At 47.8% G+C, this 26,988-nt stretch overlaps 1 protein-coding gene across 1 annotated transcript in view; it reads left to right on the top strand.

Moving 5' to 3' along the window:
• The window catches only part of BANP (BTG3 associated nuclear protein), a 364,607-nt gene that overhangs the window by 30,893 nt on the left and 306,726 nt on the right, over window positions 1-26,988 (top strand). The window contains exons 2-4 of the mRNA XM_066583886.1: window positions 1,705-1,823; window positions 5,084-5,178; window positions 7,650-7,849. Coding sequence (XP_066439983.1) covers window positions 1,751-1,823; window positions 5,084-5,178; window positions 7,650-7,849 — 368 coding nt within the window. The 5' untranslated portion in view covers window positions 1,705-1,750. The remainder of the gene's footprint in view (window positions 1-1,704; window positions 1,824-5,083; window positions 5,179-7,649; window positions 7,850-26,988) is intronic.

Raw genomic sequence — 26,988 nt, 5'->3', positions numbered from 1 at the left:
TTCCTGGGGGCCTTGGCGCAGGAGCTCTTTTCTCTTTCCGTATGTGATGTAAGTGTAGATGAGACGGTCTTAATCCCCCGCTTTGTAATTCAGAGAACTGTTGGAATAAACGGCTGCGTTTTTAGACCGTGTCAGAATAACTTCACACCAGCAAGCGCGATATCGGGCCGTTAGACCGCTTCTCACAGGCCGGAAATCTTGCGGTTCTGCCGCAGCAAAGAAAAAACTCGAAGATTTCCACCGGAAAGGCACAGCTTCTAAAGCCGTGGCACTTTGCCGTGGGGTTTGGCGCGGCCTGGCCTCATACTGCTCCGTTGCGGCTGGCACTCCCATAGAGAGCAGCGCGGTCGCAATGGAAAAAAATAGACGTGCTGCGGCCGGGGAATCCACGCCGCAGCGCCAGCTTCTGCCGGCTTTGTCACGACGGATTGGCTGGCCCGTGTGGACAAGATTCTTGACATCTCATCCACGCTGCTGGCTAATCCCGGGATTGGTGAATCTGCTGCAGTGAAATTCTAGACGGAATTTCCACGGCAAATCCGCCCTGTTGGAACCCAGCCGTACTCGCGGCCCGATGTCGCTCTCACCAACATCATTTGGTCGCTTATCGAATATGCTGTCACACTTCAGTATTGCAGTATTTGGGATTCAGGCAGGGCTTAATAGGCAAAATTCCATGGCCGCCCTGAGGACCTTCACAAGGCCATAATAAACGGCACCTCGTGGGAGGCAAAAGGAGCCCCATCTGTCTGTCCATGTAAATGCTGCTCTCAGTGCTGACAGAGGCATGTAAAGGGTTAACGGCCAGGATCAGACAGCTGACACCCGCTGTGCATGCTGCAGACTCTTTAAAAACCCTGCGCACATCTGGCATACAAGCAGTTAACGGAGGTTACCCCCATGAAAACAAGTCCCTCAGGATGGGGGCTAGCTTTTTCAGTTGGTGGGTATTCAACCAGTGGCACCCACCAATGCCATTCATGGGGGTCCTGTGTGTAGAGGAGTTAATGGAGTGGCGCTCACACATGGGCGCTTGTTCCATTCATTTAGGTTACCGGGTGCCTAAGCCTGGCTACCTCGGGCCGCCCCATTGACCTAAATGGAGCCGCAGCATGCTGTTTCTTCCTGGTTGCACCACAACCCTATTCTCAGTATCGGTGGTCGGCCCAGTGGATAAGGGATAAGTTGGACAACCCCCTTAAAGAAATTCTGCAATTCTTGGACAAAACTCTGCCCTGCGACCGGAGGGGAAGGGGTATATTAGCCGTCATTGTTCTCTGTTGTCCCTTCAATCTGCCAGTTCTAGGCTGCCATCATTTTGCACTGCTTTCTGATTGGCCAATGCTGATCACATGAGTAGTGCTGGCCATTCAGAGAATAACGCTGCCAATGCACTCTGAGGATTAGGTAGTCTGAAGATTGGCGGCCATCTTGGATCGGAGGGGCATGGGCCGGTCATGTAACTGCCGACATTTCTTCATGGGATTGGAGGGTCTTTTTAGGGTCCCCTTCGTACGGTGTGGTGACTGTATTATTTGTCTGTCCTTGGCTCTTCCGTATGTTGTCTAGATGCCGCCATTCGCAGTCATGGGGAATATTGGGCTTGTTCTGTCTCCGCCTCTGATGGGACACGATGTTATAATGTATCTCATGCTGGCTACTGTTATTGTAAATGATGTAACTCTTCGTATGTCGCCCCTACAGAAGCCCCAAGAACGGCGCCTTGTGTCCCGCCAGGAAGGATTTATAAATGATGTCGGGACAGGAGTTGGCGGAAGTGGTTCAGATAGCCGTGGAAGACCTGCATCCGGACCATCACCCGGGTGAGTTCTGGAATGTACCGGGCGGCGGACAGAGCAGGTAGATGTGATGAGGCAGCCCCGAGCCCTTCATCATCCTCGCTCATACAGAGGATTGTGTGAACAGGTCATCACCACTCAGGCCTGTAATCTGATATGTTCCCGTTTTACCAATCTGCTTATGATCAGAGTTCACAGCTTCCGGGCGATCCGTGCTCTGTGAGCTCAGGGGGCGAGAGGCGACGCTTGTGCTGCGTTACGGAAAGAGATGGGCGCTATTTGCGCGGTTGTGTTTCAGTCCGCGTTGCTTCCCTAATCTGTGCCCTGGGCAGAACTTCAAGGTAGGAAATCTTAGATGACCAGGAAGAATTAGAGTTCCTAATACCACCATTTGTGAATGTTCATTAACCCCTTCATGACATATGACTCTTTATCTCATAGGTACACATGCTGTGTGTGGAGCGGGCTCGGGAGCAGAACCTGCTCCATACATGGCGGCTATCGGCTGTCTTTAACGGCCGACACCCGCCCACAACATGTCGTCACTGAAAAAATAATAAAGTTAGGATTGTTAGAAAGTGGGGATACGGGAACTGCAGAATGTGACCCGGACGCAGGGGCATCAATTACCCCCTGGTCATGAAAGGGTTAAACGAACTGCATTCCCGGTTTTATGCTCTCCATTGTTTTGGCCATATAACCCGTTACGGCTCTTACTTTATTGGCCCGTAAACCGTTGTTCAGATTGATGCTTATTAACCACTAAAGGGACTTTTCTCATTTGCGCGTTATTTGTAAGTTAATTACAGTAAGTTGCGGGCGGCGCGGGCGGGGCTGGAGCCTCCGCTGCCTCACACTGGAATGGCCTTGTCTCATTGCACGGGCTGCTCTTAAGATGTCTTGGAGATTTGTGATGTCGCCTTATCGCGCTTTCTAGCAAGCATTTCAATTTCATTTTAAATTCCAGATTATCGGCGTGTGCAGCTGTGGGAAGAGCGCTCCGTAGGAGGGGAGTGAGCGTCAGATGGGGTCAGATGGGGGGGACGATGAAGAGGGGAAGACAAGCCGTGCTAATAGTTATTGCTAGTTCTGATGGCCAAACTATAAAAGGACGAAAGGCGTTCTAGAAGACACTACAAGAGTTAGTCCACCCCCCTGATGTACCCCCCCACCCTCCCCCCTGATGTCACCCCCCCCTCCCCCCTGGATGTCACCCCCCCGCGGATTTCACCCCCCTGGTGTCATCCCCCCGATGGCACCCACCCTCCCCCCTGATGTCACCCCCTGCCCCCCCCTTCGATGTCACGCAGTCACTACTAACCTCTATAAAATATCCTCAGAATACTTGATTTTGCCCATTTCTCTTTCTCTCAATATCCAGTCTACTAATCTTATAAGGGTTATCTGGCTGCAGAAATAGCTGTCCTACCCCCCCCCCCCCCCAAATCCCATCAGTATCTGATCAGTAGGGGTCCGGTGCTTGGGATCCCCACCAGCTATCTGATGGAAGGGTCTGCGGGGCTCTGATGACTCTTCAGTAGTTACATCCCAGTAGGATTCTGCTCAGACTGTCCTTCCCATGGCGGCTCTCTGCCGTCTCTAATCCACATGTAGCCTATACGTTATAGGGGTTGTCCGAGTTACAGCAGTCAGCCTATGACGTCCCGTAAGCCGGTACTTGGCCACTATCGCTCAGCGCTGCCATTGTAAAAGGGACGTCAGCAGGGAGACCCGGAGCCGCAGGCGGGGCACGAGCGGGGAGTATCAGCTCCTTTGTTATTTTACACCACAGAGGACCCATTAAGCCCTTTAAATGTATATGAGGAAGTATACAGATGTGTATTTTATCCTGTGTGTGCATATATATCAGTACACGGATGGTAAATAGTTGGCCACTTCTCTCTCTGTGGCATTTAAGAATGGGTTCAATGTGTGGAAGCCTCCAGCCTCCTGTGTGCCGCCCCCTCCCTAATAACTGGAATGTAAACTGCCAGCAAATGGTTTTTGTAGGACAGAAGGTGCGGTATTATACACTTTCTTGTTCTACAAGAGTAAACCCCACAGGTAGGTAAGGTAGGTCAACCGTAGTGAAAATACCTCCAACTACGTCTGACCGCTTCCAGCCAGTCGGACGCCCAGCAGTACGTTTCAATAGGGTTCTTGTGTCACATTTTGGGCTTTACCTACTATGTTCCTCATGTACTGTGTAATATGCTTGACGGGCGGCTAAATGTGATGGGAATGCTTCGCAGTGTCCGCTGCAGGCTACTAATGCATCCTTGGGCCCTTTTGCCTTCCATTAGCCTGGTATACGTCGGCATACTTATCTTTTTGCTGTATGCAGTAGGTGAAGCTTTTCTTAGCGTGGGATCCTGCTGGTAACCGGTACCACCACGGGCCTGCACTATATATATATATACCCTTGATGCAAACACTGAGCCTCTTATACAGCCTGATACTTCGCAAGGAACGATTGTAAGAAATCTTTGTTTGCCCGCTCATCAGGCCATGTGAGGATGCCACAAACGGGTGAATGGTCCTTCATGTGGCATCAAAAATCCTCATTAACAGCAGCAAGATTCCCTGTAATGGCGGGTGGGGTGCTGACAGCAGTTAGTATGGGGGATGGCGGGTTGTGTGAGCAGTCACTCACCCGCCATACTCCATGTATCGGCCTGTGTGACGCGCTGATTTGATCATCTGAATCCTACTGATGGGTATACAGGGACCTCTACACGCACATTCTGCCAGACCTGCGCTTGGCCCGAAAAAAGGTCCAGCTGGTCAGATACACATTTGTTGGTGTGATGCTAATTAGATTATTGGATCCGTTACAATCCCCAGGACTCCAATCTAGAAACTCTGCTGTCCGAGCATCTGAGAAGCGGCGTGCGGACAGCCAGGTCTGATCCTGAGTGCGTTGTCTTCACTCGGTGGCCGGGGAGCAGATGAGCGGTCACCAGAGGAAACCGACGCATTCTCAGCAGATGCTCCCAGGAATCCGCTATTCTTTCTAGGTTTTACAAACTGTTTACTCATTGATCCCTCGCAGCCGGCAGAGGATCGGCCTCGCATAGAGCCAGAAGAATGTTTGATCTCGCGCCATCACCCCACCCATCTGTGTCATCTGCAGGACGCGTGTTTACACGCTGCCTCGGGACACAGGGTCAGAGGGTGGACGCTGCCGGCGGCCGGCCAGCTGACCCGCTCATTGTCCAGGATCAGAAGCTTCTGTCCTGATCGCTCTCTCACTTTCTGCTTTGTTCTTTTTTTCTGTTCTGCAGTTGTTCTAGAGAATCATGAAGTCACGGAGGACGACATGGCGCCTTCACTGAAACGGCAGCGCATAGAAATCAACTGCCAGGATCCATCCATAAAGGTTTCAATGTTCACCATATTTTCCCTTTGCCGTATATGTTGATACCCTTAAAGGGGTTGCACAGTGGTAAAATGTTGATGGCCCAGCTTTAGAATAGGCTATCAGTAGTAGATTGGAACAGAGAGGTGACCAAGACCTGCATTAGGTCGAAACGCGTCCTGTTCCTGATATGTGGCACCATTTATAAATAAAAGCATGTTTGTTCGCACGTGAAGCCGACCTCTCTCTGGCTATTTCCTTATCAGTAGGGGGTTACTGCCCGGGTCCCCCACTGATCATCTGCTTCCCAGGCTGCAGACAGCTCTGTTCCTACAGCACTGGCCAGGCCTGGTATTACATGCAAACTTCCCACTCACTTCAATGGAAACTTTGCATGTAATACAAGCTGGACCTCTTGTGATGGAGCAGAGCTGTGTGTTTGCTGTAGAAATCAGCTTAGTGCACAAACCCACCGGTCCGGTAGCGGGGATCCTGCGGGGTTGCCCCTGCTGATCTTCTATTGATGACTTATCCTGCGGGTAGGCCATCAGTAGTTTGCAACTGAAGAACCACTTTAAATTGATGGAATGGGAACGAATGAAAAACTGCCTTGGAAATGTCTTCATGTAAGGTGGCTCCATGTCTAACAGAGATACCGTGTTAAACCACTATGGAATATTGCATTTTTTCTGCAACACCGCTGCTTATATTTGCAGCAAGGGAGACACTGATGGTCTTGACAGACCAATCTCTGTGGTATTCTACTGAAGTCTATATGAATTAAAAGGCCTTAAGGCCCATTTAGACGGGACGAATGTTGGGCAAACGATACCCGACACTTTTCTCCACAAGTTCCCGCTCACATGCTGTTGCACAGGAGCGAATATCGTTGCTTCACAGCGAGGCGGCTGCAGGACATTTCTCTCCTCGCTCCCCCGCCCCTCCACACTGACATAACATAGCGGCTGTTCAGTACTGAGCGACTGCTGTTTACACTGAGCGATCATCGTTTAAGCTGCATTATATTCTGATCGTTCAGTGTGAACTGCAGCCGGTCAGTACTGAACAGCCGCTATGTTAGTGAATGGAGTGGGGCGGGGGAGCAAGGAGAGAAATCTGCAGAATTGTGGTTTTTCCCATCCGTATGCACATAGGACATTGTTACCTACATGGTCGCTTCTTAAATGGTGACGTTTCGTTTTGTGCGCTTTCTGCCACTAGATGGCACACTTGCTATTCCTGAGGATTAGACTCAAAATTGTGCTTTTAATGCAAATAATTTCTGTGTGAGGTCAGAGATTAAATTCCTTCCTTTACCTACATTTTTCTGTCAGCAAATCTATAAAAAACGAAAGTGAATTATGGCCCGGCTTAATCTCAGGGCTGGATATATTTCTGGAAATTAGACGTCTGGATTATACAGAGAATATTTTAATTCAGGTTGTGATTTTTATGGCATTGCAAGAAGCACAATATGATTTGGACTTGTAAATATCCCTAATTCAGGCATTTAAATGCTGAGTTCCTATGTTATAAATATTATGTTCTGTAGCAGTGAGCGGGTGAGCCGTATGTGGAGGTTGTGTTTATTATCGCTCTGAAACCCGTCAGACATTTATTTCATTATGGACGCCCCGATAATGTCTGCCTGCAGTTTTGTGTAGTCTAGTGTTCTGCAATCTGTGGCTCTCCAGCTCTGCCTCCTGGGATGATGGGAGTTGTAGTTTCCCAACCGTCGGGGAACACTGATGTAATCAATAGCTGCCTGTCAAGGTACTACTTGCAGCGTGAGACCATCGTGAGTCCTTGCTCCTGTAGTGATGAACCTATAAAGTGAAAGGGAATGTTGCTGCGAGTCCTGCAGATCTGCATTGTGACCGCTACTATATGAACATAAGGAGAGTTCTCCAAATAACGAGAGTACGGTAATAAGACCCCCTCCACACCTAGACCAGAGTTTTGGTGATGGATTGTACATTCCTGATCTTCTGTGTGTATGTATGTGTATATATATATATATCTCTATCTCTCTATCTATCTATCTATATATATATATATATATGAAAGCCCTGTCCGACTGACTTGCTCGCCGCTAATTCTCCAGCTTCCCGATGTTGTAGAAACATGAAATTTGGCAGGAGCATTGATTATGTCATAAATAGGAAAAGCTAATGGGTCCCAACTTGATTATTCAATTCTATGCGCAAAAGAATTAGCGTCCAAATTTTACGTACGTAATCAAATTCTCTCACTTCCTGATGACATTTAATATAAAGGAAACGTCGCATGGTTACCTCCACGTGGTGTTTTCAGGGTAACGCAGAGAACCATGCAAAATGGTGAACATATTTCTTTTTCTTGGTATCTCTAAAGTAACCACGACTTCATAAGATTTTCCGTGTGAACACCAGATAAACACCAGTACCAAATTAACACGGGCGAAGCCGGGTATATCAGCTAGTGATCTAATATTGCTGTTCTTACTTTTGCAGTCTTTCCTGTTCTCCATCAACCAGACCATCTGTCTGCGGCTGGACAGCATTGAGTCCAAGCTGCAAGTTCTAGAGGCGACTTGTAAGTCCTTAGAGGAGAAACTGGACCTGATCATGAACAAACAGCCCACCCCAATCCAAGTGCCCATGGTGGCCGGGTCCCCTCTTGGAGCCACTCAGACATGGAACAAAGTCCGATGGTAGGAGACCCACTCTGAAAGTCTTTGGACATAATATATTGTTAGATATGTTTAGTTTGTATGATTTACATTACTACTACCAAGTCCTTGCCTGCTTCTATAGCATACCATGGACACCCACGGATTCTTTCCCACCATCATGCACTTGTGACATGTTGGATGTATTATAGAAGGAACCGTGGAAGAGTCTTTGTGTTGGTTACTGCTGCACTAACCTACATATAATGCAGCATGGCTCCAGAGTGTAATACTGAGTTACTGAGACAGAAATCTCCCTCCGTTTATTCCCGTTTCCTGCTGAGCATAAAAATCACAATATTTGAGATGATTTGTTGGATGGGTGCGGGATCTTTCCATCTATATACGGCTAGTGATGTGGATGACAGTGGCTGGGCCGTCGCCCTCTGTGAAAGAATGTATTAGAGAGACTAAACTGAGTGATAGAACCGAACTGCAATACCAGACCAAGTGATGGAGAAGGAGGTGGTAGTCGCCCCTCACACCATAGCTACAAGGGCAGGCTGCGATGTATCCCACGGTATATGCCCGCAGCGGTGGACCTTGTCGATAAGTAGATGTATACCGCATAGTATATGTTAATATTTTTTTTCCTTGCATGGAATAGTGTAATCTAATCTTTTGCCTCTGGTGAGCTAATGGATCTCTATGGGATACATTCCATATATACGCTAGGGACACACGCTAAATGTACATCACTAATAAGTTTTCCAGGACTCCTGGCATTTTTCCTATTGATGACCTGATCAGCTGATTCCAGGCACCGCTGTAAGTGCAGACAGCTCAGGAAGCAGTTTATCCTGTCCGTACTGCAGTGGTCAGGCTTAGTATTGCATTGAATTCCATACTAGCAATGCCTGCACCGCCACTGTGGTATGGAGGACATAATCTGCTTCCAGTGCTATAGGTGCAGACAGCGGTACCACGAATCAGCTGATCAATGTTGATCCCCAGCAGCGGACCCCTGCCAATCATCTATTGTTAAATTATCCCGAGGAGAGGTCATCATTAGTAAAAATGTCTAAAGTCCAGGACAGTCTTTAGTCTGAACAAATATTCTGATTGGGGTTTATAGCTGCCATTTGGCATCTTATATTAATTGGTAATTAAAGAGGTTTTCCAGAGAGAATACTATTGATGACCTAGGATAGGTCATCAATAGTTGATCGGCTGGGGTCCGTCATTCGGGACCCCGACTGATCAACTGAGCGGGTGCATGTTGTCTGTGCCGCAAATGCACAGCGGTGGGAGCAGAAGCAGCAGGAGTCTCCGCACCGACCTCTGTATAGTGGCCGGTGCTTGTAACTATACACAACTGACCGTCAATTAAGGAAGGGCCATTTACACGGGACGATTATCTATCAAAACTCGTTCAAACCAGAGAATTTGGGCCAAAATCGTTCAGTGTAAATGCACAATAATCACTCACTATTGCTAGATCACGGGCTTATCATTCTGTGTAAACACTCAGCGCTACACAAGCGAGAAGCCCGCAATCTAGCGGCAAGTCTTTCTGTGTAAACGCGCTGTACGAGCGATGACGACCTTAGCGGTGACTTCAGCCCCCGTGTAAAAGGGCCTTAAGCTCCTCCATCAGATACATTGTAACGTAGCTTTCAGTATAATCGTTTTCTTCTATTGCAGCGTGTATTATCGTGTCTGGGTATATTCGCTTTCACGCACGCTCCTCCCTTCGTGTATCTGTGTTGGATCTTGGATCGGGCCCCAACCTGTTCACTTCCTCTGGGCATTTGTCAATTGTATTTTGGCAAACAAAGAGCGATGCAAACACTATTTCTAAGTGAAATACTTGACTAATAACTGCTTTAATACCTATAAACCGTGTTGCGAAAGAGCCGGCAGGTGAGCAGCTGCAGTTATGGTCCTTGTGTAGCGTCAGCTGTGTTTTCATGTAAGCTTCAGATTCAAGTTCATATCCTGCCAATTTGTAGCTCTGGAGCTCCCGGGTATCCGATACTTTCGATACATTGTATCCGGGTCGCAGATGTTCAACTATTTTATTTAATTTTGATGTGAATCAGGATGAATCATCACCCCGGAGGAAAAGTGCTTAAAGCGCAGCTGAGCTCTGCAGATCGTTGCATCCAAGCTCCCCAGTGCATTTACTCATGAGGGCGCCATACTGAATCCAGGTGGTGGTTGGCCGATCTACGTCTTTGGCGCTACAGCATGATCAAAAAATGATCATCATAGTCTAGTACATTGGGAATAAGTCATTGTGGTTATCTCCCCTCAACAATCCCTTTCCATGTGCAGCAGGGGAAAGTATCTGCGCTCCAGATATATGGAGAAGAGGTAGTGGTGTAAATAAGAAGAGCATCCAGAAAAGGGTGGGCTTACTTGTCTGGTATGGAGGCCGTCAGCAGAACTCCACGCCAATGGGGCCACTGCAGCCTTATACTCCCTCAGGTGTAGGATCCCAATCAAGTCAGGCGAAGGAATCCGGGGTGGCCAGCCTCGGCAGCAAACGGCATAAAGACAGAAAAAAGCTCAACCCCTTTGTGCTACGTAAAGATCTGTAGGTGGAATATGGTGCTGGAGGAAGATGGAAATCACTTACCTCACTGGGCTCTGGACTCGTTTCTTCATCTAATATGATTATACTGGATCACAATAGCAGACAATATGTCTGCCCTGGAACGCATAGGGAACGCTAAGTGACGCTGGCCGTCCTGGCCGTAACGGCGTACCGTGTGCTGCGTCAATGTGCGGCACCCCATGTGACCGGCGTTATGCTGAGGCACACAGTGGAACTCGCCGCTGTTCCGCTGCTGACCATCAGCAATGCACGTTCTGGGTGACGACTGACGTCAGATCCACACAGGGACGCCGCTTATAATGACTTACTCAAGTATCTAAGTAAAGGTACCCGTTACTGTTAGGTATGTGAACCCCGAAACGCGTTGCCGCTGATTACCTGTTTACATGTACTACTACTCCAATACTGCCCGTGATTTGGGTACTCATCAATAAAGAAGTAAAGGGAGAAACACCGCTGTCTTCACACCCCTTAAAGCAATGGGGGAAATGGTTGAGTCCAGAGCCCAGTGAGGTAAGTGATTTCCATCTTACTCCAGCACAACATTCCACCTACAGATCTTTACGTAGCACAAAGGGGTGGAGCTTTTTTTCTGTCTTTATACTATGAGCCTTCTGAGGACCTATGGACATCCTGCAGTGGGGTTTTCAACTTGGGAGCCCATCAGTCAGCTCTCCTAGGGTGCAGTGGAGCGTCCAGGCTGGAAAGCACTTTTAGGGAATTTATATGTCCCATAATATTTCTTCATGCGTTAAAGGGCCTGTAGCATCCCCTGTTTATGAAGATTAAAGAGCAGGGTTCCCTCACTCAGGACGGTATCCTGCCGGCGGCTGGGACGGATCCTGCTGCAAGAATTCTTGCAGCGGGATGCGCGCCGTGCCCCTGCAGTGACCACCACGGCTCACCTACCCCTGGCATCTCCGTGCTCTGCCATGTGCCGGCTGCCAGCCAGCCGACACATGCGCAGAGTGGAGCTGGCGCGTCACCAGTGACGTTTCTGTGCGGCTCACACAGAAATAAGACCTGCCGCAATTTGTTTACCGGGCAAGATTTCACTCAGTCAAATCGCGGCTGTCTGCATAGGATTGCATTATCTAATGCAATACCAAGGCAGCGGGCACGGGCGGAAATAATGGGGGAAATCTCGCTGTGGAATTTCCGCCCGTGTGCATTTGGCCGACCTCTTGTCTATGACCCAGAATGGAGAGCCCTATAATACAGGATAGCTGTTGATTTGAATGGCCGTCCTGTAATACTACATTTGCAGAGTCGGTTGCAGGGATTACATGTAGCTGATGCCGCTCCTGCCAACACAGTCAGCTGATTGGTGGGGTTGCTGAAAGCGGGACCTGTGACGATCAGCCCTTCACCCCGGGTGTCACATTCTCAGAGGGGTTGTGCATCTTGGTGCTACCCTTCATAAAGGGAATCCGTCAGCTCGTTAGAGCCCCACAAACTAAAGTTACAGGCTGATAGGAGAAAGGGTATTGAGTCAGGGGATGGGATTTATATACGCTCCTTACTTCCTGCTTTGCGCCTACAAAGCCCGCCGCTCATTCCATGGTGCTTGTTGCACGCAGCCTTGTGTATCCCAAATGAGATTGCTAATGAATGACCGGAAAGCCTCTTCTGCTACTAGCCCATAGCTTTACTTAGTGGGGCTGGCAAGGACCCTTTAAAAGACAGCCTGTCCTGTATACGGGTGTAAAGACCATACAGGAAGCCCAGGGGACGTGTAATGCAATGTGAGTGGCTTCCCCTCTTGTAAGTGCTCTTAGCCACTGAGCAGACGGGACAGACTACTGCCCTGCAGCGCTGATCCATGAAGTGGGCTGGAGCTGACGGACCCCATATTGATGATGCATGCAGTCCTTCTCCTTCTGCCTTGGTACTTGGTTACATGCCTTGTGTTCCATCAGCTACATAATTGGCACAATGGCTACACGCACGGGACGGGGATCTGCTTGTGAGCTGTTCTTCTGAAGTTTTACAAGTTTGTGGAGAAGCAGAACCAGACACTTCAAGCTGTTTTATGAGCAGAAATACATCCGTTTTGGATCTGCTCGGAAAATGGATAAATAATGGTAGATTGGTCCAACCCTCCTGGCCATTGGTGATCTGGAGCCTTCCCGCAGGTTCGGGCCTCGCTGCCTGGATTTGGTTACTGCGCATCTCCCACAAGATTGTGCATGAAGTGTAACCACAATAAAGGAAAACAAGAGTCAAGCGCAGGTCGCGGCCGTCACAGGCGGCCCCATTAAAGGGTTCCCATGTCATCAGACACTGTGCTTTATAGCTGCTGTAGTGCGTACAATGGTCAATTGCCGCTTATTAAAGGCCTCATTTGTTTTCTTCTGTCCCTTGTTCTCGTTTTCTGTGTTAAAAGCGATAATGGTAAATATGCTTTACAGCCGACCGAAGAAGTTCAGGAATTGTTTAAGTGGGCAATTTAAGTGATGACTTGACAATTAGCATGCAGTGTATGAGGGGCGGAGGTCTGTATGCCGCACAGCGTCTGCTCATCTGCCACCTTGTGTCAGTCTGTAATATATTTACATTGAAAATGTGGTTGCTTTATCCCTGTAAATCACTTTTCACGTGGCTGCCACTAGGGGTCTCCCTTCCAGCTGCTCTGCAGTTCACTCTCAGTCATTGGGTACAGAGTATATGTAGTAAATAGGAGACTATTATGTTTCCATAGCAACAGAGGGAGGGGCTATCTTCACAGGCAGCTACAGTGTACTCACAGGCTGCAGGCAAACAGATCTGTAGACACTGGGATAAGGCTCTCCATAGTTTCTGCTGTTGTAGTGTGGGTGTGTGTCTGTGTGCATATATTATACACCCTTTATAGTGGCTATACTAAACATTTCACTAGAATGCTTCTGAATGCCTTATTGTCCTGGGAGAGCAGAGGGGCGGGCATTCAAACACTGCTACCCTGGTGATTGAACCAGAGACTGTGCCTAGGAAAGGTCTAAAAACGATATATCAGGGGTCAGTACAGAGATCTCTCCCATCATCTATTATACCCAGGACTGTAACAAGGGGGGGGGGGGCTCTAATAACTATGTATAGATATATCAGGGGTCAGTACAGAGATCTCTCCCATCATCTATTATACCCAGGACTGTAACAAGGGGGCGCTCTAATAACTATGTTAGATATATCAGGGGATAGTACAGAGATCTCTCACATCATCTATTATACCCAAGATGATAACAAGGGGGCGCTCTAATAATTATGTATAATATATCAGGGAACAGTATACAGATCTCTCCCATCATCTAGTATACCCAGGACTGTAACAAGGGGGCGCTCTAATTACTATGTATAATATATCAGGGGTCAGTACAGAGATCTCTCCCATCATCTATTATACCCGGGACTGTAACAAGGGGGCGCTCTAATTACTATGTATAATATATCAGGGGTCAGTACAGAGATCTCTGTCATCATCTGTTATACCCGGGACTGTAACAAGGGGGCGCTCTAATAACTATGTATAATATATCAGGGGTCAGTACAGAGATCCCTCCCATCATCTATTATACCCAGGACTGTAACAAGGGGGCGCTCTAATAACTATGTATAGATATATCAGGGGTCAGTACAGAGATCTCTCCCATCATCTATTATACCCAGGACTGTAACAAGGGGGCGCTCTAATAACTATGTATAGCTATATCAGTGGTCAGTACAGAGATCTCTCCCATCATCTATTATACCCAGGACTGTAACAAGGGGGCGCTCTAATGACTATGTATAATATATCAGGGGTCAGTACAGAGATCTCCCATCATCTATTATACCCAGGACTGTAACAAGGGGGCACTCTAATAACTATGTATAATATATCAGGGGTCAGTACAGAGATCTCTCCCATCATCTATTATACCCAGGACTGTAACAAGGGGGCGCTCTAATAACTATGTTAGATATATCAGGGGTCAGTACAGAGATCTCTCCCATCATCTATTATACCCAAGATGATAACAAGGGGGCGCTCTAATAATTATGTATAATATATCAGGGAACAGTATACAGATCTCTCCCATCATCTAGTATACCCAGGACTGTAACAAGGGGGCGCTCTAATTACTATGTATAATATATCAGGGGTCAGTACAGAGATCTCTCCCATCATCTATTATACCCGGGACTGTAACAAGGGGGCGCTCTAATTACTATGTATAATATATCAGGGGTCAGTACAGAGATCTCTGTCATCATCTGTTATACCCGGGACTGTAACAAGGGGGCGCTCTAATAACTATGTATAATATATCAGGGGTCAGTACAGAGATCCCTCCCATCATCTATTATACCCAGGACTGTAACAAGGGGGCGCTCTAATAACTATGTATAGATATATCAGGGGTCAGTACAGAGATCTCTCCCATCATCTATTATACCCAGGACTGTAACAAGGGGGCGCTCTAATAACTATGTATAGATATATCAGTGGTCAGTACAGAGATCTCTCCCATCATCTATTATACCCAGGACTGTAACAAGGGGGCGCTCTAATAACTATGTATGGATATATCAGGGGTCAGTACAGAGATCTCTCCCATCATCTATTATATCCAGGACTGTAACAAGGGGGCGCTCTAATGACTATGTATAATATATCAGGGGTCAGTACAGAGATCTCCCATCATCTATTATACCCAGGACTGTAACAAGGGGGCGCTCTAATAACTATGTATAGATATATCAGTGGTCAGTACAGAGATCTCTCCCATCATCTATTATACCCAGGACTGTAACAAGGGGGCGCTCTAATAACTATGTATGGATATATCAGGGGTCAGTACAGAGATCTCTCCCATCATCTATTATATCCAGGACTGTAACAAGGGGGCGCTCTAATGACTATGTATAATATATCAGGGGTCAGTACAGAGATCTCCCATCATCTATTATACCCAGGACTGTAACAAGGGGGCGCTCTAATAACTATGTATGGATATATCAGGGGTCAGTACAGAGATCTCTCCCATCATCTATTATATCCAGGACTGTAACAAGGGGGCGCTCTAATGACTATGTATAATATATCAGGGGTCAGTACAGAGATCTCCCATCATCTATTATACCCAGGACAGTAACAAGGGGGTGCTCTAATAACTATGTATAATATATCAGGGGTCAGTACAGAGATCTCTCCCATCATCTATTATACCTAGGACTGTAACAAGGGGGCGCTCTAATAACTATGCATAATATATCAAGGGTCAGTATAGAGATCTCTCCAATCATCTGTTATACCCAGGACTGTAACAAGGGGACGCTCTAATAACTATGTATAATATATCAGGGGTCAGTACAGAGATCTCTCCCATCATCTATTATACCTAGGACTGTAACAAGGGGGCGCTCTAATAACTGTGTATAGATATATCAGGGGTCAATACAGAGATCTCTCCCATCATCTATTATACCCAGGATTGTAACAAGGGGGCGCTCTAATAACTATGTATAATATATCAGGGGTCAGTACAGAGATCTCTGCCATCATCTATTACACCCAGGACTATAACAAGGGGGCGCTCTAATAACTGTGTATAGATATATCAGGGGTCAGTACAGAGATCTCCCCCATCATCTATTATACCCAGGACTGTAACAAGGGGGCGCTCTAATAGCTATGTATAGATATATTAAGGGTCAGTACAGAAATCTCCCCCATCATCTATTATACCCAGGACGGTAACAAGGGGGCGCTCTAATAACTATGTATAGATATATGAGGGGTCAGTACAGAGATCTCTTCCATCATCTATTATACCCAGGACGGTAACAAGGGGGCGCTCTAATAACTATGTATAGATAAATCAGGGGTCTGTACAGAGATCTCTCCCATCATCTATTATACCCAGGACTGTAACAAGGGGGCGCTCTAATAACTATGTATAGATATATCAGGGGTCAGTACCGAGACCTCTCCCATCATCTATTATACCCAGGACTGTAACAAGGGGGCGCTCTAATAACTATGTATAGATATATCAGGGGTCAGTACAGAGATCTCTCCCATCATCTATTATACCCAGGACTGTAACAAGAGGGCGCTCTAATAACTATGTATAGATATATCAGGGGTCAGTACAGAGATCTCTGCCATCATCTATTATACCCAGGACTGTAACAAGGGGGTGCTCTAATAACTATGTATAGATATATCAGGGGACAGTACAGAGATCTCTCCCATCATCTATTATACCCAGGACTGTAACAAGGGGGCGCTCTAATAACTATGTATAGATATATCAGGGGACAGTACAGAGATCTCTCCCATCATCTATTATACCCAGGTCTGTAATAAGGGGGCGCTCCAATAACTATGTATAATATATCAGGGGTCAGTACAGAGATCTCTCCCATCATCTATAATACCCAGGACTGTAACAAGCTGGCGCTCTAATAACTATGTATAGATATATCAGGGGTCAGTACAGAGATCTCTCCCATCATCTATTATACCCAGGACTGTAACAAGGGGGCGCTCTAATAACTATGTATAATATATCAGGAGTCAGTACAGAGATCTCTCCCATCATCTATTATACACAAAACTGTAACAAGGGGGCGCTCTAATAACTATGTATAGATATATCAGGGGTCAGTGCAGGGATCTCTCCCATCATCTATTATACCCAGGACTGTAACAAGGGGGCGCTCTAATAACAATGTATAATATATCAGAGGTCAGTACAGAGATCTCTCCCATCATCTATTATACCCAGGACTGTAACAAGGGGGCGCTCTAATAACTGTGTATAGATATATCAGGGGTCAGTACAGAGATCTCCCCCATCATCTATTGTACCCAGAACTGTAACAAGGGGGCGCTCTAATAACTATGTATAGATATATCAGGGGACAATACAGAGATCTCTACCATCTATTATAGCCAGGACTGTAACAAGGGGGGGTCTAATAACTATGTTGTTTTCTTTGCCTTCCTCTGGATGGCTGTGGGGTCTTTTTTTCATCCTAGAATACTGTTAAGACATTTGCTCCATATTGTTAATTGAATGGACAACCTCGGTACGGGTGAAGAACATTGGACACTCTTGACTCCGCACCGGAGGTTACCATGTTGCAATTTGATAAGGGTCTCCGGAACTGGTTTTTGTGTAAATTCTTGGCTTTACTTCCCACTCTTGTGTCCCTTTATCAGTACAGTCAATAATATGCAGCAGGTTGGGTGGAATCTACATCTCTCTGACAGGCTATGCTGGAACTTGTAGTGAGAGGATAGCCAGGCGCACAGTTGTTAATGTCAGTTCTAGGAAATGTGGCCTCCACCTAAGGAGCATGGAGGAAATGACAGTTCCTTGGCGTGGCCTCGCTCTCCTCTCTCCGGCCCTAAGCTCTATTAGGATTGTGTAAACCATTGAATACATTTCTCGAGTCATAACTAGTTTTTCCTTTCTTTCATGCTCCTTTTATATGAGATCTGAGTGACAATGAAGGGCCTGTAAAATGTAATGTGCGCTGCGTGCCATGTCGTACACTAAGATATCCAGTGACTAACCCGCATATCCTCCCCGGGAACTGCTGGCATTGTGTCCCGTTGAGCAAGTCTGGAGTGTTGTAGACAATGTATCTGGCAGCATCGAACTGCAGGGAAAATGTCCTTCACTTAAAGATGCTTTGAGCTCCAATAAAACTCTTAGAGCAGAAGTTGGTGAAGTACAGCGGGGTCTTCTTCACCGAGTCGCCCGGTCCACAGCTCAGCGAGATGCTAGGCTTTCCTGCTATCATTTAGTTTTGCACATTCCCATCGTACTTCAGAAAGAGTTTGACTGCAATCAAATGGGCTTCCACCCTTCTTGAGTGTAGAGGTGTTGATATGTCATGTCTGTGTCTTGGTTAAGCTTTCGTGCTGCACATTGCTTGTGATGAGTGATAATCCTCTGCTCTTAGCCAGTCACTGGTTACGGTGATGGGTGGCCTTGCCTGGATAACAGCTGGAAAATTGTGATGTTGTCCACACTTGTCCAATCCCAAATCTTCATCTTCTCTCTTCATACAGCTTTCCATAGACTAGATCTGTGGTCCCAAACCTGTAGCTTGTGACGCACATGAGCCTTGGGGGTCTAATCAGTAAGGCTCGGTGATAATGGCACTGTCCCAGTTGACAAGTGGGGGGGGGGGGGGGGGGGTTAGACGGTCCAACCTTTCAGCTGGCTGCTCTTAGTGCACCATATTAGGTTCCTATTCACATCAGCTCTCCCTCAGGCTTGCCGTGCACGCTCAGCATTATCAGTTCGTGGCTCCTTTGTTTGGCTTGGCCACAGTCCCTTGGGTCTTCACCAAGATTCTTGCCTCGGTGGTGGCTCTCCTCCATGCCAGGGGTGTAGTAGCCATTCCATACTTAGACGATATCTTGATAAATGCCGTGTCCCGTATGGCCAATTTCGAGAGTATCCCCTGGGAAACCCTATCCAGCTTTGTGTGGGTAATCGACTACCACAAATCGTCCCTAATGCCACCTCAGAACATGGTCTTTCGGTTAGGGGGGTGACCTGGCAGAATTGGTCAGCTCAAGAATCTTCGCTACCCATAAACGTTCTAGAACTATGGGCTTTTCTCCGTTTCTTACACTACTTCGCTCCGCGATTGGAGAGGCGGCCTGTGCTTATCCAGTTGGACAACGCTATGGCAGTGGCATACATAAATCACCGGGGATGTACCCGCAGCGAGGCGGTCATGGCGGAGATGGCATAGATCCTCATTTGAGCCGAGGCTCACCTGTTTGCACGCTCGGCACTTCACATTTTTAGGGTCAACAATTGGTGGCCGACTTCCTGAGTTGGGGGACGGTCGACCCAGGGGAATGGGAACTGCATGCAAAAGTTTTCCAGAGCATATGTTGGAGGTGGGGCACCTCGGATGTTGACCTAATGGCGTCCGGGTTCAATCGCAAGCTTTCCCTCTTCGTGGCTCGATCTGGAGATGCCCTGGCTTGGACAGCGGATGCCGTCGTGATTTCATGGAGGGACTTTCAGGTTCCCTTTCAGCTTTACGTCCTTACCTCTGATTCCGCATCTGTTGAAAAAGATCAAACTGAAGGGTTGCCCAATTATTCTGGTGGCTCCAGATGATTGGCCCCCAGCGCACCTGGTACTTGAATCTCATCGAGCTGTCAGACGATGCGCCCTTGCACCTTGCGCTTGAGTTGACCTTCTCTCGCAGGGCCCCCTTTTCCATCTCTATATACCTTGTCTCTATTTGACGGCCTGGCAGTTGAAATCAAGGTTCTGAAGGAACGGGATTTCTCTGAGTCGCTAATCCACACAATGATAAAGGCAAGGAAAACCCTCATCCTCCCGGGTCTATTATCGTGTCTGGAGGAATGATTTTCGTTGGTGCGAAGGCCGTAGCTTGCACCCTTTTGATTCTTCTTTGTCGCGCCTCAGTTTTTTTTACAGGAGGGTCTGGACCTGGGCTTTAGTTGTAGCTCTTTAAAGGGACAGGGGTCCTCCCTATTAGTTCTTTTCCAGCGGGCATTGGCTGCCGAAGTGGACGTACGTATTTTTTTTTTGCAGGGAGTGGCGCATGCTGCCCCTCCTCTTCCGTCTCCCATTTCACCATGGGACCTTAATCTTATGTTGGATGCACTTATGTTTGAGCCTTAAGACCTCTTTCACACGGGCTACAAAATCTGTGAGCCTGACTTCTATACCGGGGAAGACCTCTGAACAGATTATTAAACAGCCTGTATGCAAGTAGTTGGATGAGAATGGAGTAATGACCCAGAGCCAGCATGGGTTTGTAACAAACAAGTCATGTCAGACTAATCTAATCTCCTTCTATGACAGAATCACCGACCGGGCTGATCAGGGAGATGCGGTGGATATAGTATATCTTGGCTTCAGTAAAGCCTTTGACAAAGTATCTCATACCAGACTTATTGAGAAAAATGACCAAATCTGGGATTGACAAGGCAACTGTTAGGTGGATTCACAACTGGCTGAGTGATCAAAGAGGGGTCATAAATGGCTGCACATCCAAGTGGGAGAATGTATCAAGTGGGACCACAAGGCTCTGTCCGGGGCCCAGTGTTGGCCAACATTGTTATAAATGATCTGGAGGAGGGAATTGTGGGAAACTGATCAAATGTGCCGATGACACAAAGCTAGGAGGGACAGCTAACACTAGGGAAGAGAGAGAGGATTCAAAAGGATCTAGAAAAGCTTGCACAGTGGGCGGCGACTAACAGAATGGTATTTAACTCTTTCCAATCCACTGTTTGACGTCTTCCAATATTCTGATTGAAGCCTGTGCAGCTCCGATGTCGAAAATGTCCAGCAGGGTATTCTTACTATATATTGCCAGCTGCTTTGTTGTGGGGGCCTCTCCAGCATGTCACGTACTGCAGTACTGGCTCTAGCCAGCAGATGGCGCCATTGTATAATGGCAGAAAGAGAAAACCCCTTAGGAAACCCTGAATCCAAAATTGGATTGCAAAGGGTTAACAAGGAGAAATGCAAAGTCCTACATCTGAGCAAGAAAAATGAAGAAAGTGCATACAGAATGGGAGGAATTGGGCTAAGCAGCAGCACATGTGAAAAAGACTTGGGTATACTAATAGATTATAGACTGAACATGTGTCAACAATGTGATGCAGCAGCAAAAAAAGCAAACACAATTCTGGGATGTATTAAGAGAAGCATAGAGTCTAGATCACATGAGGTCATTATTCCCCTCTACTCTTCCTTAGTCAGACCTCATCTGGAATACTGGGTCCAGTTCTGGGCACCCCACTTTATACAAGACATCGACAAACTGGAGCAAGTTCAGAGAAGAGTTACCAAGATGGTGAGCGGTCTGCAAATCATGTCCTATGAGGAATGGGTAAAGGATCTGGGAATGTTTAGCAGAAGAGAAGGCTGAGAGGAGACTTAATAGCGGTCTACAAATACCTGAAGGGCTGTCACAGTGCAGAGGGATCAGCCCTATTCTCATCTGTACAAGGAAAGACAAGAAGCAATGGGATGAAACTGAAAGGGAGGAGACACAGATTAGATATTAGACAGTGAGGGGGATCAATGAGTGGAACAGGTTACCACAGGAGGTGGGGAGTTCTCCTTCAATGGAAGTCTTCAGAGGCCGGACAGACATCTGTCTGGGATGATTTAGTGATCCTGCATTGAGTAGGGGGTCGGACCTGATGACCCCGGAGGTCCTTTCCAACCAGGGGCATAACTATTGGGGATCCGGTTGCTCCCGGGCTCATGAGCCTTAGGGGCCCTTAAGGCATATCTTCTCCATATAGGGAGTCCAGTACTATGAATAAAGCATTATAGTTGGGGGCCCGGTTACAGATTTTGCATTGGTGCCCAGAAGCCTTAATTTACGCCTCTGCTTCCAACTCTACCATTCTAGGATTCTGAGTTGAAATCTGTACTGAGAAAATCAAATGCGGATTTCGGGGAAGATTGTGGCAGAAATCTGGGCGCTTCTATGTGTATTTCTGCCAAAAGCGTTTGGCTGATCCATAGCGGGTCCTTCATGAAGAGCTGATGGCTCACTCCTTTTGCCCACAATGTGGATAGGATCTGTGCCGGCTGGAATCCAGGACCAAATATACCTTGTGAACCAGTGGTGATGAACTACTCTTCATCTATAGAAATGGTGTCATGCCCTGCAGAATACCACAAGAGCCATCTACAGAAACGCTGTCCAATTAAGAAGCTTTGTATATTTGCGATGAGATTTCTGTGTCCGATCTCCGATCCCTTAGACGATACAATGGGTGAAGGCGCTCCCCGGACCCTCTTAGTAACTTGTAGGTTATGTATGGTGTACATGTGTTACAGTGACGGCGCCGCCTCGAACGCCGGATCTGTTGTTTGCATTGACCCCTCGTCCCTTGAAGACTGAAAGCCTTTTCTCTGGTTTTCTCCTCTTCATCATATTAATGATGATTTCAGATTTATTTTGTTTTCTTGGCCCTTCCGTGGATTCCATTCTTGGAGAACTATCTCATTAGTTGGGTGTAAAGGGATGGCAAGGAGAGGTTCGCCTGTGAGTCAGAAAGATAGGCCCTGTGTAATCAGAGTTTATGTTGTACAAACAAAGTATAGCCGTTCTTAGAAGTTGGGCAGACGATTGTGCTGGCAGGAAGTCAGCTGGTTGTCATCCATTAGAAGTGAGATTCCTCGGAAATTAAAGGCATATTCTCCTCATATTCCAGAACGTCTGGAATATAATGTTATTGTGCAGCTTTGTCATTACTCAGCTTCTCCGAGCAGTAAAAGTGGCTTTAGTCGCTGCAGAACAATTAACACATTATGCTGAAAGCTTTGTTCATATATACATATTATAATCAGTGCAATATGCAACCAAAGTATAAAGCATACCCACACTTTAGTTTCCAGAACACTTTGGTGCCATGTGTGTACAGGAGGAATAACACCGTATCTGGCCTTTATATGACTTGTATCCTGCATTTGTCAGCAGTTCAGGCTGGATTTCTAATTCTCAGGCTTCCATGAGCTGGTGGGTGTAGACTGCTGCTATGATGTCTCCATACACTGTACACATAGGAGAGCAGGACCTCTTCTCTATCTCTGAGCTGGTGGGTGTAGACTGCTGCTATGATGTCTCCATACACTGTACACATAGGAGAGCAGGATCTCTTCTCTATCTCTGAGCTGGTGGGTGTAGACTGCTGCTATGATGTCTCCATACACTGTACACATAGGGGAGCAGGACCTCTTCTCTATCTCTGAGCTGGTGGGTGTAGACTGCTGCTATGATGTCTCCATACACTGTACACATAGGGGAGCAGGACCTCTTCTCCATCTCTGAGCTGGTGGGTGTAGACTGCTGCTATGATGTCTCCATACACTGTACACACAGGAGAGCAGGATCTTCTCTCTCTGAGCTGGTGGGTGTAGACTGCTGCTATGATGTCTCTATACACTGTACACATAGGAGAGCAGGATCTCTTCTCTATCTCTGAGCTGGTGGGTGTAGACTGCTGCTATGATGTCTCCATACACAGTACACATAGGAGAGCAGGATCTCTTCTCTATCTCTGAGCTGGTGGGTGTAGACTGCTGCTATGATGTCTCCATACACTGTACACATAGGAGAGCAGGACCTCTTCTCTATCTCTGAGCTGGAGGGTGTCAACTGCTGCTATGATGTCTCCCATACACTGTACACATAGGAGAGCAGGATCTTTTCTCTAGCTCTGAGCTGGTGGGTGTAGACTGCTGCTATGATGTATTCCATACACTACACACATAGGGGAGCAGGATCTCTTCTCTATCTCTGAGCTGGTGGGTGTAGACTGCTGCTATGATGTCTCCATACACTGTACACATAGGAGAGCAGGATCTCTTCTCTATCTCTGAGCTGGTGGGTGTAGACTGCTGCTATGCTGTCTCCATACACTATGTACATAGGAGAGCAGGATCTCTTCTCTATCTCTGAGCTGGTTGGTGTAGACTGCTGCTATGATGTCTCCATACACTGTACACATAGGAGAGCAGGATCTCTTCTCTATCTCTGAGCTGGTTGGTGTAGACTGCTGCTATGATGTCTCCATACACTATGTACATAGGAGAGCAGGATCTCTTCTCTATCTCTGAGCTGGTGGGTGTAGACTGCTGCTATGATGTCTCCATACACTATGTACATAGGAGAGCAGGATCTCTTCTCTATCTCTGAGCTGGTGGGTGTAGACTGCTGCTATGATGTCTCCATACACTATGTACATAGGAGAGCAGGATCTCTTCTCTATCTCTGAGCTGGTAGGTGTAGACTGCTGCTATGATGTCTCCATATACTATACACATAGGAGAGCAGGATCTCTTCTCTATCTCTGATCTGGTGGGTGTAGACTGCTGCTATGATGTCTCCATACACTGTACACATAGGAGAGCAGGATCTCTTCTCTATCTGTGAGCTGGTGGGTGTAGACTGCTGCTATGATGTCTCCATACACTGTACACATAGGGGAGCAGGATCTCTTCTCTATCTGTGAGCTGGTGGGTGTAGACTGCTGCTATGATGTCTCCATACACTGTACACATAGGGGAGCAGGATCTCTTCTCTATCTCTGAGCTGGTGGGTGTAGACTGCTGCTATGATGTCTCCATACACTGTACACATAGGAGAGCAGGATCTCTTCTCCATCTCTGAGCTGGTGGGTATAGACTGCTGCTATGATGTCACCATACACTGTACACATAGGAGAGCAGGATCTCTTCTCTCTCTGAGCTGGTGGGTGTAGACTGCTGCTATGATGTCTCCATACACTGTACACATAGGAGAGCAGGATCTCTTCTCTATCTCTGAGCTGGTGGGTGTACACTGCTGCTATGATGTCTCCATACACTGTACACATAGGGGAGCAGGATCTCTTCTCTATCTCTGAGCTGGTGGGTGTAGACTGCTGCTATGATGTCTCCATACACTGTACACATAGGAGAGCAGGATCTCTTCTCTATCTCTGAGCTGGTGGGTGTAGACTGCTGCTATGATGTCTCCATACACTGTACACATAGGAGAGCAGGATCTCTTCTCTATCTGTGAGCTGGTGGGTGTAGACTGCTGCTATGCTGTCTCCATACACTGTACACATAGGAAAGATGTGCACGCCAGAGCTCAGAATCCAAGATGGTACCGGCGCCTTGTGTTGCTGCTGCCCCATCTGTAAAGTGCTGGCTGCGTCTTCCAGGGAAAGAAGAAAGCTGGTCCTACTTCATCTGGATATCTTGGGCCACATAAAATGATGTGGCGGTTTGGATTCGAGCCTTGAGTATGACATGTGCACTAGAGCATTTTGAAGATTGGTTCTCCCGATTGTGTGCAGGCTATTCATGCTGACATAAAAAAATGTATCCCTCCCGCTTTATGGTGGTTTTTTTGGAATCAAGCTGCTAAGTCCTTTATCTGTACCACTTGTAACGAAACCCAGTACAAGCTCCTTGTGCACTTTTATCACACTCCAGCCCCTCCTTGTTCCTTTAAAGGGAACCACCTGCCAGGTTTTTCATGGTTCCCTGGCTGCGGCTGGTATAGTGACTGCTGATTTCAGCGGTCGGTCACTTATGCTGTGTAGGAATATGATACTACTTGAAGGGATTGTCAAGCAAGTTCTCCTCCGTCCACTGTATATGCACAGGATATGGAAGTGCTTGCTGATTATTGGGTATCTCACTGCTGAGGGAGGCGTCAGTCCCGTGATTTATACAGGGTGGAGGCGTCGGTGCCGAGGACCGGCATGGGGCGGAGGCGTCGGTGCCGTGGACCGGCATGGGGCGGAGGCGTCGGTGCCGCGGACCGGCATGGGGCGGAGGAGTCGGTGCCGCGGACCGGCATGGGGCGGAGGCGTCGGTGCTGCGGATCGGCATGGGGCGGAGGCGTCGGTGCCGTGGACCGGCATGGGGCGGAGGCGTCGGTGCCGTGGACCGGCATGGGGCGGAGGCGTCGGTGCCGCGGACCGGCATGGGGCGGAGGCGTTGGTGTGGTGGACTGGCACGGGGTGGACACTTGGGCTGGGTCTACACAAGGCTGATTGGCTGCAGAATATCCGAAGCAGATCAGCAGTGGAAAGTCGGCCTTGAAGTCCGGATTATGGCGCAGGTTTTAATTAGTATTTTTGTGCGGAGTAGAGATGGACTCCGCAGCCAAAACTGCAATCAATCGGACTTGCTGCAGAATTTAACTGCTCTGCGTGCCGACGTCCGCGCCGTTCTGCGTGGATTTTTTCCACAGCTTGTGGATGAAAGTTTTAAAATCCCATCCGCTTTGCTGCTTTTGTAAATGATGCACAATTTCCTGGTGAAGGGTCCATGCGGAAACTCCACAGCAAGTGCGCCGTGTGTGAACCAGCGTAATGGGGGCTACCAGGCATCGTCCGGTGGGATACACTGGGGTGGAGCGGAGGCTGTCCTTTAAATCAGTGGGAGCTGCGCCTGGAAGTATGAGCGCCGGCCACTACACAGGAGTCCGACCCCCACGTATCCCGGCGGGCGCTGCCTGGGAAGCCCATCTACCGCCTGCTGAGTGATTCCCAGCAGCGGACTGTGGTTCCGAATCTCTGGTGTAGGACATGAAGATGAGCCGGGCTGCTGGAGAGGAAGAGCCGTCCGTAGGGGCTTACAGTACGCAATCCCACAATGCATCAGGACAGCAAGAAGAGTTTTGTGGTGTTGACAGGAAGGACAAGGTGGATTTTGGAGATGCTGGTGACTGAATGTGGGGAGTGAAGGGCCGATGTATAGACGGGATCCAGGGTTTATTAGGTCCAGGGTGCATGGTGACATTACCTGACGATCACCTGGCCAGGTAGATCCACCTGCAGGATCTCTTCCTCGTTTATGTATCCACTGTTTCCAATGGCTTATAATCTGCAGTTTTTGAACGTTCTGCAGGCCTCTGGGTGCCGGTAGATGTCTGAGCCGCGGCCCAAAGCGTCAGAGGCTTAGCATTGCACAATGTTCTACTTGTAAGTGAAGCCGTCAGCGGGGTCTTTGGGGCCCCCACAGTGGCAGCTGGTGTGTGCACCCTATAGTAGAGGATGCCG

Source organism: Eleutherodactylus coqui, chromosome 11 (assembly GCF_035609145.1).
Source record: "Eleutherodactylus coqui strain aEleCoq1 chromosome 11, aEleCoq1.hap1, whole genome shotgun sequence".
NCBI classification, from domain to species: domain Eukaryota; kingdom Metazoa; phylum Chordata; class Amphibia; order Anura; family Eleutherodactylidae; genus Eleutherodactylus; species Eleutherodactylus coqui.
This window is presented reverse-complemented; position numbering and strand designations above follow the sequence as displayed.